The following is a 15,000-nucleotide window of genomic DNA, read 5'->3' on the forward strand; positions in this document are numbered from 1 at the left end:
AGGTTTTTATTCCCATGCTGGCCACCTGAAATGGTAAGATGCAGCCCCCTGTTGGTGAAAAGTTGTCCATCCCTGGGATAAATAGTTACTTTTCATAGCAAGGCAATTTAAGATCTCTATATACGCGGGTAATACCAAAGATGATGTCTCCAAAGAACTGGGGACGCAGGCAAACTGTGCGTGCCGCTATTGGCAACACTGATGTTTTTGTTGAGCATGCCCCTGCTCGTGCCCCTGCTCGTGCCCCTGCTCGTGCCCCATCTCGTGCCACTGCTCCTGCCCCTGATCCAGCCCCTGCGTGCGCCCCGCTATCACGCTCGGTCTTGGCTTGGCAGTTGCATCTGATGGAACTCCCGATTGACGCTACCGCCAAGTGTGAAGATCTCGCAGTTATTCAGTTTTGGGACGCAAAGTGCATTAAACGGATTGAAATTCATCGCCAATTAACGGAGGTGTGTGGTGAGGCATGCATAGATGCCAAAAACGTCCGCAAGTGGTGTACAGAGTTTGCGGCTGGTTGTACTGAAATTCATGAGGAAGGAAGAAGCGGGTGGACTTCAATTTCCGACGAGACAGTCACGAAGGTTGAGCAAGACCTGTGTGAAAATCTGCCGATCACTCTGGATAATCTGCGCATTTTAGTTCCTGAGGTTTCCCGAAGCACCATTCATAGGGTTCTGAGTGAAAAATGTGCGCAAGATGGGTCCCACGTATACTCACAGAAGACCATATACAGCAACCCACCTTATAGTCCTGACTTGGCACCCAGTGACTACCACCTGTTCCCTAAGCTGAAAGAACGTTTGGCCAGAACGTGCTTCAATAACGACGATGTGGTGAAAGATGTGGTTCAACGCTTCCTGAACGACATGGCGGTGAGCTTGTATAACATGGGCATACAAAAACTGCCTCAGCGCCTACAAAAATGCATTGACAGAAATGGCGATTATGTGGAAAAATAGATAAATGTTCAGACTTTGAAATGATGTAAACATCAATGACAATAAACAGTTCTCTGATTTCTAAATATTTTTGGAGACATTACTTAAATCCTAGATTTGTATCCAGAAATAATCCAATAAGACACACACACACACATATGTATTTATATATATCTACATACGTATGTATATAGATGTATGTATGTGCATGGGTGTGTAAGTGTGTGTGTCGGTCATTCAGTTTTCTTGTAAAGAGTTTACTCACAAGACTTTGATCAGCCCGGTCCTATAGTGGAACACAGTTGCCCAAGGTTGCTCGCTTTGAGAGGCTGTACCGAAGATCGCATGCCTTGTAAGCAAGTTCTGATCCCACACACAGCCACACTGGAAATAGAACAGAGAGATTACATTTATATATAATTCATTGAAGAAAACTGGATGTATAAATATGAGTTAGGCTTAATTACATGTATTCAATTAACTCGCCTGATTTCCTGAGTTGTTCTCTCTCTTTTTTTTGGCGGGGGAGGGTGTTCATTAGATTTCCAAATGCTCAGTAATCACCACAAAGTGCAATTAATATCTTCACGTTAGGTAAGCTGATTCAGATACTTGTGATATTATGCACCGCATTTATAATATGTAGTTTTGAAATCTCAAGCATGAATATTATTTTGTATTGGCGCTCATCGTTGTTGGACTAATACAGCATTCTTTTGTTGCCGTATAGGAAGTATTGTATTATGTGTAGCACATGTGTCCGCGGGTGATCAAGTTTCATGAATTTCATATTAAAATGGCATTCATAAACTCACTCTCTTTATTCTGTATAAGGAACATGTGGACATATACATATGTGTATACTTGTGCATACATCTCTGTGTATACATATTATTTTTGCGTTCTTGTACATGTATATACATATATATATATGTGTGTGTGTGTGTGTGTGTGTGTGTGTGTGTGTGTGTGTGTGTGTGTGTGTGTGTGTGTGCGTGTGTGTGTGTGTGTGAGGTTATATATTTATTCTCTGTACATACAAAATAGCTTGAATCAATTGCTTTATAAATGGATTATAAACAATATATATAAAGCCAAATTGTGTGAATCTTGCTCACTGGGTTCATTGCTTTTACACTGTTATCACATATTTACGAATATATAAACTGTAGGATAACGATGAACTTATATAAAATTTTGAGAATCGAATTACTGCTGCAAACAAAACAATCAGGAGAGATAGCTCAAATGCTGTGACGACTTCTCGGATGGCGTGGAATTATAATCACATTCGAAAATAATGGATCCCGCGAGCGTAACTGGAAAGCTTACCGACGTTCTTAAGTTGATATATATTTCATCTAATCCAGTTAATCGGCTTTAATCCCCACATTTTATTCCTTGTAGGCAAGATTTTATTCAATACATCGAATGTTATTGAAAATTGTTGAGCTGTAATCGTGCACATAGTTTATTTACTGATGTTGTAATGATTACATATTTATATTAGAAGTAAAAAATAAAATGAAGAGAGGGAGAGAGAGAGAGAAAGAGAGATAAAAAGAATTTTAGAGAAAAAGAGAAGAAAAGAGGATGGGTTACAAAGCAAAATAAGTATGGTGTTACAAAGCCAGATTAGATAAAGCCATACAGGCCACTTTCAATATACGTTGATTATTTTTGTCCTGATTTGACTCAGGTTTGTTCTTATACCTGGTAGAATTTATCTGCTTAGTGGTTTTACTACCAGTAACTTTATATATCCACTAACCTTAATTAATCTTTGAGGCACGACGTTGTATTCCAATTTTCTTCAAGCATTTATCTATCATTGCTGCATCAGTTTCTGCTGCACAGATTATTCCAGGCACGACCTTCAGCGTTTTCATACTCCAATTTTTCCCCATTTCCAATTTTAAGGGATTGTATTTCTTTCACTTTTTTCATATTATTATTGTTGTTGTTGAACATTTTGTACTTTCAGACCAATTTCTATTGCATCACCTGATAGACCTCCCTATTGCTGGGATGTGTGCAGCGTTTTGTATTCTTTTCACTTGATAGGAGTATTGTATTGGGTCAGTTTTATCTCCTGAGGTGTAGTGCTGTCTTTTCTTGTATTATTGCTTATGTTGTGTTTTGTGTATGTAATGCGTTGGTTTTTTAAGGATTTCTGGTGGAAGTTTATTTCACCAGATAATTGCTGTAAAGAGTGTCTTGTGGTGCTTGTGGGTTCTTTTGTTTCGGTAGTATTATTGAATTGATAGTGTGTTGCTTAGAATGTGGGCTGTTCCTAACAGGGCTATTGTTTGCTTGAGGATCCAGATATAGCGTCTATGTTTTTGTACATATGTTTTTTTTTATCATTCCCAATGCTCCAAGTATTATTGCTATTGCTTTCACCCGCATGTCCCACATCTTTTTGGACAGTAATATTTTAATCAGAAGTGACTACGATGTCTATCAACATGGAGGTGTTTTACTCAATCCTTGATTATTATGTCGGGGCGACTAGCTTTTACTTCTTTGTCGATTTTAACCGGTATATCCCCCCTGATGATTGTGACCTGAATTTTGTTTTATATCTTGTTTGGCACATGTTTATACTATTTATTGTCAGTGTTAATGTTATAGCGTTGGCATATTGTCCAGGGCATATAACTACTTACTCGGTCGTATCTGTATATATAATTACATTTGGCAAAGACTAGGCAACCAGACATAATGGAGTTAACTGTCTTATTATGCTTGTTGCAGATTCTGAATTTGATGTTAGAGCCTGTTTTTATCATTTTCCTTTTATAGTTGTTTGCAGTCAGGCATTGGTCTTGTGCTTCGAGAATCAGTCCTTTTTTCAGCTTTTAGTCCAGAGCTTTTGAGCCATTTCTGACTTTCACTTAGGCTCACACTTTCTCTGCCAAGCCTTGCAGAGTATTGATCACGTAGTAGTTTCTCTCTCTATTTCTTCTTTAATATATTTTGTAATTCTGCCTTCACATTGTTTTTCTTTTTTTTTTTTTGTCTCTGAACATTTCTGCTATGTTGTCATCTGAGGTCTGTTTATCAGAATAAATTGTTGACTCCTTGTTTATAGAGAAAAGCATTTTCTTTGTCTCGTGTTGCTTTATTCCATGTAGTAGCATTCCACTAATTTGTTTCAAGCGATCAAATGTATCTGCTGTACTATCAATCCCCCCCCCCATAAAATTGACAGCAATAATATTTATTATATATAGGACACATGGAACGTGAAAACATTTAGGACAATAGAAAGAAAATGAAGATTGTGAGTACAAATGAACAGAAGTAAAACATGATGAATAATAGTCAAGAAAATTATAATTCAATTTCCAAATAAGGGTATTCACCTAGGGTTAACCAGGGAACTTCACAGATCATGAGTCACACCGACAGCCAAGCCAAGGACACAAGTGGTAGGCACCCCGTTCCCATTTGTGCACCCTCCTACAGGCGCTAGCTTAGATTGCGCCTTCTCACTGGATCCTTCCGTTGCACTATGTTTAAATCGTTTCGAGTCCTACTAGCTACACAAATCAGTATAAATCCCTATATATAGCAAGTTCAAATGTCCATCAAATTTACTTGAGTTAATAAATCTTACCGAACGTATTCAATGTAACTTTTGTTTTCAATTTTGTTGTCACACATCCGTCTTAACAGCAGCTCAGATTTAATTAGGTAAACACCATAAAATATTACCCTGTATTTTCAAGCAACTACTGAATTCATTGCTACCACACTTATGGATATTATATCAAATATTTTGCATGCAAATATTTTTCTTTGTAAATATAACCGCTGGAATTAATATACATCCATTCATACATACATGCAAATATACATGCATACATACATAAGTTACACACACACACACACTCACCACGCATACACACATATTTGTCATAATACATAATGATTTTATAAATACGATGTTTCTATTGTAGATAGTAAATAATAAGTTTAGTTTCATTTATGTGAAAATTAATGTTGCTTTCGTGTATTTAATAGTATTTGTGTTGCAGCGTGCATTTCAAATTTACTGTATATTAGAATTTGTGTTATTCATATTTAATGTTGAATATAATGTTGTCTATTCAATGGCGATTTCACATTTCCCCGACTGCCAATTGGTGAGCTGCAGGTAATATCTAAAGTATATATGGCATTGCCATTATGGTCCGTTATTTAATAGGACATATTTATGAATCGAACATTGTGTATTTAATGCAGACTTTAATCTTCATGCAATCTCTTTTAATTGATTTTGAATAGATAATCCAGATCTTCGTATAGCTTAGAGATGAACTTTGAAACTTTACTGTCACTTCGATATTACAGTGTGGAACAAACTTTCTCATCTTCCCTTGACGCATGTGACAAGCATATCATTTATATATAACTCGTGCAAGTCTATTTATTTCATTCGTGTCCAAACTTTATAATTTAAGAATATCAACTCACGGCCTCCACTCTGGCCTGACTTCATGTAATGGCTATATAATTATTGAAATTCAATTAGCGTTTCTCACAAATTGCGTTCTGCTTCACTATTCATACTAGCTGTATTACTTTATGGACTTATACGTAAGGCATGCATTGTATTACCTTTTATCTGTTATCTTTTAATTGTTTTCCTTATCAGACTCACTGAACAATAGTACGTTCTATATAATTATCAAAGAATATAGATACATCATAATGATTTGAATAATTCGGGATATTATGATTAACATCTACGAAATATGTGTATCTGAACTGAGGGTGAACATAATTGTCACTTCCCACTATAGCTTTACTAAGATTTCTCTAGCCTACTCTATGCTCATAACACTAATATTCCCACAAAATATTACAATGAGCCCATAAATTTGAACTCATATATCCTTTTACCTCTCACATTCAGAAGATGGTTGTATTTTGGAACAAGTCGTATCCCCCACAGAATATGTTTTGTTCATGTGTGTAAAATTAAGCCACAATCCGTTGCAAACATGTACTTGTTTCCAACAGCTTTCCTTGTGTTTCTCAAATCTATTCCATTTTTTATTTTCGTTGTCATTTCAAATTTATTGCTTAGATATTTATTTTCAGTGTAATTAAACATTATTTTTCTAATTAGTAAGTTATAGGAAGAAGAAAAATTATTCTTTCTATTTTAATATTACAGTACACCAAAGCAGCATGCTGGTCGAATCTCGAACGTGCTTCGCAAAAAGGCTTAGTGATATTCTGCCTGGTTTAATGTTCTAAGTTCAAATTCCGCCTAAGTTAAGTTTGGCGTTCATCATTTCCAGGTCGATAAAATAATTACCATTTGAGCATTGGTGTCGAGGTAATCAACTTACTCCTCCCGCAAAATGTCTGGCCTTGTGCAGATATTTTGATATCAATATCTCATTAAACCCAGGCGATTACATGCCAGAATCATTAACTCGCCGCGCATAATGCTTAGATGCATTTCGTAAGGTTTTACGTTTTGAGTTCAAATTCCGCTGGGGTCGATTTTGCCTTTCATCCTTTTTGGGGGGGCTCGATGAAATAACTACCAGTTGCGTATTGAGGTCGATGTAATCGACTTATGCCCTCCCCAAATTTTACTGACCCTGTGCCGAACCTGGAAACCAATATTGCAGTACACCAGCTTTTGTTTTTAATCCCGATATTTCGCACAATCTTAATATTGTGAGTCGGGAGGAATTCATCCGTGTGTATTCTCGGCCCCAATAAGTATATAAATGGTGTAGTTGGAAGAGAAGCTATAGTCCAGGGCCTAAAAGACGGAAGGAACAAATTGATCATCAGCGCAGCAACATATGCTGGACATTATGTCAAACGAATGAATTGTGCTAAAACGTATTGGACAATGTTGCTATCGGTTGTATATTAAGCTGTCCCATAATAAATCTTATATTCCACAGTATATTAGTTCACTGTTTTCCAAAACAGAGAAAATCTACTCTTCATTTCTAGTTTTTTATATGTATGCCGTAATCAGAACCGTAGATTCGAATTTGTTTCCTTCTTGTGTAATTTTTGTTCATTTGTTTTGTTTTTAATGCCAAGATTCAGTGGTTCTCAGCCGGGTTCCATATGTCTCTTCGTTATCCATAAAAGATTATATTTTCAAAATTTATGGGCAATAATTTACTTATAATTCTACAATACATTCGCGCTTTTAACAGTTGTTTTTAAAAATACAATTCCTAATATCATTTAAATATAGGATATTTTTTAAACAGCGTATGATTATGAGGGTCCTACCGAGTAAAATAAGAACCTAAGGGTTCCATAGGTAAACAGTGTTTGAGAACCACTGGCCTGGCGGATTCTTGATCTTAAAAGTTCCCTCCATTATTGTCATGCTAGCGAAGAATGCGGCATGCATCAGACTTCTTACTTCAATATAAAATTCAGACTGTCTAAGACATAGGTGGGATCAATATTAATGCCATATATTTGTTACTATCAATAGACACTTTTTATTCGGAATTTTATTTCTTTATTCGGTTTTATTTATATCCCGGTTTCTACTTAGAGATTTCTATTATTTACGTTAGAGGTATTGTATTCAATATTTGCTTATTCTATCTTGTTGCTTTGCTTTTGCATAAACATATACAGTTCTCTATCTAGAGAAAGGGTCATATTCTTATTTCTTTTTATCATCATCAGATGCCGCCTTTCATGTATTTCATTCTATGCTTATATAACATGCAACCTACATTACTCATCCTCTTATTGTATATTTATATGAACATAATTTTTACCTTCAACTATTAAAGCTAGAACATGATTAGATTTTAAGAGATATGTACTACATCTGTTGTTTGAATTTAGTCTATTTGATGGAGAAATATGTTTCGATCTTGGGTGATGCAGTAAAAAAATAAATAAATTCTTGCGTCTACTCTTAATAACCAAAACAGAACAACACATACTTCTATACATCAAAACACGTCTATTTCCTTTATTGTGAAGTTTTCGAGATTATCAACAATTGGCTTTTACTGTAAGCATTCCCCCTTCGCATTGCTATTCGAATATATTAATATAATTTCCGTTTATTACTCTCCAGGATTCTTACAAGATTTTCTTTCGTCCTTGTTTGATCATATTTATCTATGTTTATTTTTGCTGTAATTTCTTCCATTAGTACCTTCCGTAATTCACGCTTTTCTTTATTTTTCATCTATTTCCAAACAAAACTGTTTCTTGTTTCATGGCTATACAACATTTTCTACAAAAAGCATCTTACATATTGCAAAAATGTACAACGATTGAATGTATGTTTGCTCATTTTACACGAAGTATTGTGAATAACCTCAAAGTGCGTTAAGAATTTGTTATTTTTCTTGTCTCATATATATATATATATATATATATATATATATATATTATTCTTCGTAACGTATACCTTACAAAACTTAGAAGGGCATTTTTTATGTCAATATCTCCTCTCTTTTTTTTATAAACATATTACATTATCACCAGTCCTTCCACAAATACTACATTATGGATATACACTTACATATTCTGACGTTCAATATAGCAGTGTACATGTAGCACGATAAATAGCTTTTATATGTGATAAATCGACATATTTGCGCTTTGATTCTTTTCAAATACCTCATAGATAATTTTATTACTTCATTGTTTTTATAGGCGGAAATTCATTTTCGGCATGGGTGCTTTTAATTCCATGTGGTTTAGCTGGGAATGTTCAACGTTGATAGCTTTATCAGATGATCAAAGGTATGTTTCAATGCCTGATTCTTTCGATTCATAAGGTTCTTTTACGTTCTTATTATTGGCATTGAAGCTGAACGTGACACTTTTTTTTCTTCTTGTGGATTGAGATAATTTCAATTAGATCCCTCTTGCTGTATGTTTATATTAGTTCTGACATTTTCTGGTAATATTATTGAATCACGTATGGGCCCGTTACCATTCGATGCTCATTTTTGCATTTTTTTCTCCTATTTGGATGTCTTCAATAAGGATAATGTAAGAATTCTTCAGTTTCCAAATGCCATCAATTCTTCGTATATTGTACATTCAATTTGTTAGTTTCTCTTTCTATGTCGTATGTTTAACGTGTTTTTATTTCTATGCTGTTGTTAGTTACGGTTTCTTTCATAATACCTTCATACTTTCTGATATCCAGTACCTGTACATTTAAGGGTACTCTTATTTCTTTGAGATAACAGTTTCACACACACACCGCGTTTATACACACAAACATACATATAACTACAATTGCACAAGCAGGTACATACACACACAGACAAACACAATCACGTATGGGCCCGTTACCATTTTTGCTTTTTTCTTCTCCTATTTGGATGTCTTCAATAAGGATAATGTAGGAATTCTTCAGTTTCCAAATGCCAGGTACATACACACACAGACAAGCACACACATGTATATATATGCATTTTCATGTATGTTTCTGTGTTGGAATATGTGTTTGATACTACGTGTGTGGGTGTGTATACGTACTTACAAATGGAACTAGAGAAGGCATTCAATGCATGTTAGTAGAGTGTCCATATTTGGGTGACGTGGATGCTTAACTCGATAGCAGTTTCGCAGCTTGAACGTGTGCGATCGTTAGTATTCTATTTCAAGATTATCTCCCTGTTTTTTTCCTTCTCTATTTTTCTGGCAGAGCATGCTGGAAATAAATGCAATGTTTCAGACTGCTTCTTACTACTTCCTCGTTCTCACTTGTTGATAGAGGTCAAGCAGAGGGTTTCAATAAATGTGTAATTGATCTTGGATGGCACTTGGAATGCTTAAAAATGTAACTGAAAATTTATTGTGGATGTTCCCTGGTTTACCATCAATGCAAGAAATGCAAACGTATTGAGAACGGCATTGTCACTGTGAATGTTCTCCTTTTTTCCCTTCATTTTCTTTGCTTTCTTTTTTTTTTTTACCTGTTTTCTACTAAATGCACAAGGCCATAAATTTTAGTGGAGAGGAAAAGTCAAAAACATCGACCCCATTGTTTCACTGGTGCTTAATTTCTCGATCCTGAAAGGATGAAAGGCAAAGTCGACCTCGGTGAAATTTGAACTCAGAATGTAGCGGCAGACGAAATAGCGCTAAGTATTTTTGCCCGGCGTGTTTAACGATTTTGTCAGCTCGCTGCTTTGTGATGATGATGATGATGATGATGCTGAATGTGATAATGATGATGATGTTGATGATGATGATGAAGACGATGATGATGATGATGTTGATGATGATGATGAAGACGATGATGATGATGATGATGATGATGATGATGATGATGATACTACGCTTGTTGCTTTTTTTTTTTTTCTTGCAGTGGTACTTTTGTTGTTTTAGCTGTGGAAATTGTTTGTGTATTGTTTTATTACATTTCTTTTTTTCTTTGCCATTCTTCTTCTTCTTCTCCTTATAGGCCTTTTTAGACCTTTTAACATTTAAATAAACGTAGCTTTATATACGTTGAAATTATCATCAAAGGAATAAACAATAAGAGAAAAATAATCTATGTATTCATAAAATCTATTTTGCCGTACAAAGTTTGACATATTTCTAAATAACAATAGTGAAACTTTACATGGTGGTGAACGGCCAACAATGCATGAACTGTCAGTAACATCACGTTCTTGTGACTTTTACAGAATCACTGTATGAAATTTCTATAGAGTGTGTAAACTTTCATCGTTATAGCACAGTAGATATGTATGTTATTTTTTCCGACTTTTCTTTTTGATTTCCCGATTATGTTTGCTATTAAACCCCTCCTCGTTTCTCCCTATACACATACACAAACCCACAGAGACACAGACACACACACGTGCATATGTGGGTGGGTGTTTGTGGGTGTGTGTGTGTGTGTGTTGTGTGTGTATGTGTGTGCGTGTGATCATGTGTATAAGTGTCTGTATGAGTGTATGTGTATGCATTTATGTATGAAGGTAATTTATGTGTGTATACGAAGAAATGAAGTCGAATCAAATCGTGGTATTTTGGAGTCATTTAATACAAACGGTTCAGGCGTGTGTAATATATTATAAGCAATGCATCCATTACATAAAACTTCCTCATTTAAAGCAACTGAGGAAAGTTTACCCACTCGATGCGCTGCCTGTTATATATTAGGCAAACCCGAAACGTATGTCTTAAATGATAATTTATCCTGATCTCGCTATTTATAGCATTATCACGCGTTTGAGAAATAAATTTATTTCTGTCTTACAGTACATCTCAACGCTTCTAAAAAAAAGAATAAACTTTGTTTACTTTCATCGTAAAGTTGAATTTAACGTTAGCGTCTTATGAATCTAAATTTATAAGTTCAAAAATTGCAGAAGAATTCGTTGCTGAACAGTTTAGTTTAATGGTAAAACACTTCACGCGTAATCACAGAGATGTGAGTTCGAGTCTCATGACTGGCCAGTAACGTATTTTTTTGCAATAAATGGATAATTTATCCTGATCTCGCTATTTATAGCATTATCACGCGTTTGAGAAATAAATTTATGTCTGTATATATATATATTTATATATATTTGAAGGTTTGGAGGTGATGTACAGAAAGTATATAGAAAAAAATTTAAGGTACTCAGAAATCTGGATCTTTGTACATTTACAGATTTTTATTAATGTCACATATTAAATAATATATATATAATATATATATAATATAATATATATATAATGTCACATATTAAATAAAGCGCTTTTCACCTAGTCGTGTAGGATTTTCAAATATATATATATATATATATATATATATATATATATATATATATATATATATATATATATATATGCATAAAGCCACACATTTATATATATGTACATCTGTGCATACACATATGTGTATGTCTATATGTGTGCGTTTGTATTTGTGTATGTGTGTCTGTATGTGATTGTGTGTGTGTATATATGTCATTTACTCCTATCGGCTTCTCTGATTATTCACATTTTGACTTTGTGGCCAACATAGAATTTTTACTAGACGAAATCCCAATAGATTTTTCCGTGAAAATCCATTTGTTCTGTTTATCTGATGAAATATAATAGCAGCCGCGTAACTAACTACAAGAATAAAGAACACGATTTCTAAACTGATAGCTAGAAACTGAAAAACTTGCGAGAAGATTATCATCAACGCAGATCACATCCACATATGTCGATTGTACTCTTAAGTCTTTTCTAGGGGCAATTGTATACTGATTAGATGAATGTGCATATCCTTGTCATTGTTTATAAGCGTCTCTTATTGGTTACATTCGAATAAATATAAACATGGGAGGAAATTTAAAAGATATTCTTTTGTAAACGGCGCACATTCATTTATATTCTGCCCTGTGATAGAATTGTCACCGAAGTTGAATTCAATAATTTCGCTTACCGTTTATTCTTGTAATTATATTATTCTTCAGTTTGTAATTGTATTCAGGACAAGCGTTTATCAAATAACACATCAATTGACATGGGACAACTTTTATTGGTTATAATATCGATATTAAGCGTATATAGAAGTAGCATTTGAGCGAAGAACAAGTCGGAATTACCTCTCAAAATGGCTACTTATGTGTATGTAAATACAAACTGCGTTGACGAACTTTAGAACAATATTCATAAGTGGGGAAAATTAGCATACACAAAAGCTGACTCAAGAAACATTCACACCGGAATCGTTAGCATTAAACAATTCAATTTGAATATACGCATTTCAAAAACATTTATATTTGTATGCATTCGTACGACATTTATATGTATGCCAAGAGGCATTCTTGTAGATATGCATGCATATACGCCTACATACATATATGTGGGCGAGTCTATGTGTCTATGTAGTATGTGTATACACGCGGATGCATATATATATATATATATGTGTGTGTGTGTGTGTGTGTGTGTGTGTGTGTAGGTGTGTGTGTGTGTGTGTGAATGCATGTATGTATATAACACTGTTATAGAGAAGTTATAGATTGACTTAATAGAAAAGAGATTCATGCATGAGATTAAGCAAACTTGCCGGATAGCACTGTACATATTTTTAGCATATTATGATGTTGATCATAAGAACAGCAATAATAATAAGAATCATCATAATGGTAGTAGTAGTAGTAGTAGTAGTAGTAGTAGTAGTAGTAGTAGTAGTAGTAATAGTGGTGGTGGTCGTGGTGGTCGTGGTGGTGGTGGTGGCGGCGGTGGTCGTGGTGGTAGTAGTAGTAGTAGTAGTAGTGGTGGTGGTGGTGGTGGTGGTGGTGGTGGTAGTAGTAGTAGTAGTAGTAGTAGTAGTGATGATGATGATGATGATGATGATGAGTATGTTGAATGTATCGTTAAATTTTAAACAATGGCACGCTTCCTTTCTTGCTTCTATTATTACTAATATTATCATTATTATTATTGTTATTATCATCATCATCATCATCAGTAGTAGTCGTAAGTAGTAGTAGTAGTGCTAGTAATAGGGCAAGGAGGAGGGAGGGAGGGGAGGAGGAGTAGAAGAAGCAGTAATAGCAAAGTTTGCAGCGAAGGTAACATAACTGTTATTTTTGTAGATATTTTGCAGCACCATGTTGATCTTCATGGAGCAACTTCCATAACCTACGTATCTCAATCCATGAACTCCATGTCATATTTTCGTGTATAGCTCACCCAAGGTCTGTTCTATCAAAACTATGTTTTTTTTTTTTGAAGGAAATGTTGTTTGGCCATAGAGAAATTTGAAGATTATTTATAACGGATCGGGTTCTCGTACGCCATGTTTGTTTGCCTCATATCATTCTAACGGTTGTTACTGCATCATACTCATGTTTCAGTTCCTGCTGCTATCATCATTTGCTCTTGTTGTTGTATTCCAAGACATACCAAATACAACCTATTCTTTTGTTAATAAATACGTATTGCTTATTCTGCGTATAATTTTAAGGGACGATTGTATACTCTTTACTCTTTTACTCTTTTACTTGTTTCAGTCATTTGACTACGGCCATGCTACAGCAGCGCGTTCTAGTCGAGCAAATCGAACCCAGGACTTATTCTTTGTAAGCCTAGTACTTATTCTATCGGTCTCTTTTGCCGAACCGCTAAGTTACGGAGACGTAAACACACCACCATTGGTTGTCAAGCGATGTTGGTGGGGGACAAAACATACACACAAACATATGCACACACATACATATATATACATATATATATACATATACATACATACGACAGGCTTCTTTCAATTTCCGTCTACCAAATCCACTCACAAGGCTTTGGTCGGCCCGAGGCTATAGTAGAAGATACGTGCCCAAGGTGCCACGCAGTGGGAATGAACCCGGAACCATGTGGCTGGTAAGCAAGCTACTTACCACACAGCCACTCCTGTATGCTATTTTATTCATATTTTTCGGAAACGTCGAGGTTCCATCATTGGCTCAAATAATCTTGCAAACTCAGATGATGGTGGTCTTATTTCTTTTCCTATTTTTTACGCCAATACTATTTATTCCGCCATTTCCTGTGCGGTCAGAGCCCTTATGAGAGTTTCTTTGATGTCCAAATTTAAAAAGAAAATTAATGGAATCTGACATGGCATTGAGATTTCTTCTTGTAATAGCCATCGTACAATTCCCTTGCGGCACTTCAAGAACACATCATTAGGAATATTAATCTTCAGTTCAAATCCAGTAAAAAATAAATTTCATCTTTCATTTATCCATGGACGACAAAATACGATAACATAAAGAACTGAAATCGAATTCGTCGAGTTACACCCAAACCTCATCTATGTTGGATTTATAACTAAATTAGGAACATTTATTATTAATTAGTAACATGAAGGATTCAGGGTGACGAAAGCGAGAGCGCTATGCAAAAGTGACGCGCGCTATTACTTCCGCACATCACTACAATGTTCAAATATGTTTTTGCATTGCTGTATCTGTGCATCCCCGTGCTTCCCTGATGCGCTGCAAGAGTAGTATTGGAGGCCCGTGGACTAAAATTATATAAAAATTATATATATATATATATATATATATATATATATATA

The 15,000-nt window shown here is 35.1% G+C and overlaps 1 protein-coding gene across 13 annotated transcripts in view; it reads left to right on the forward strand.

The window, feature by feature from the left end:
* LOC106873878 (uncharacterized) overlaps nt 1-15,000 on the forward strand; it is a 383,411-nt gene that overhangs the window by 258,480 nt on the left and 109,931 nt on the right. For 4 of the 13 annotated variants that reach the window (XM_089338413.1, XM_089338414.1, XM_089338415.1 and 1 more), the window contains one exon: nt 8,625-8,714. The exons of the other annotated variants lie outside the window; for them this stretch is intronic. In XM_089338413.1, coding sequence (XP_089194539.1) covers nt 8,625-8,714 — 90 coding nt within the window. The remainder of the gene's footprint in view (nt 1-8,624; nt 8,715-15,000) is intronic. 13 annotated transcript variants of the gene reach the window in all.

This window comes from Octopus bimaculoides, chromosome 20 (assembly GCF_046866305.1).
Source record: "Octopus bimaculoides isolate indiv1 chromosome 20, ASM4686630v1, whole genome shotgun sequence".
Taxonomy (NCBI): Eukaryota; Metazoa; Mollusca; class Cephalopoda; order Octopoda; family Octopodidae; genus Octopus; species Octopus bimaculoides.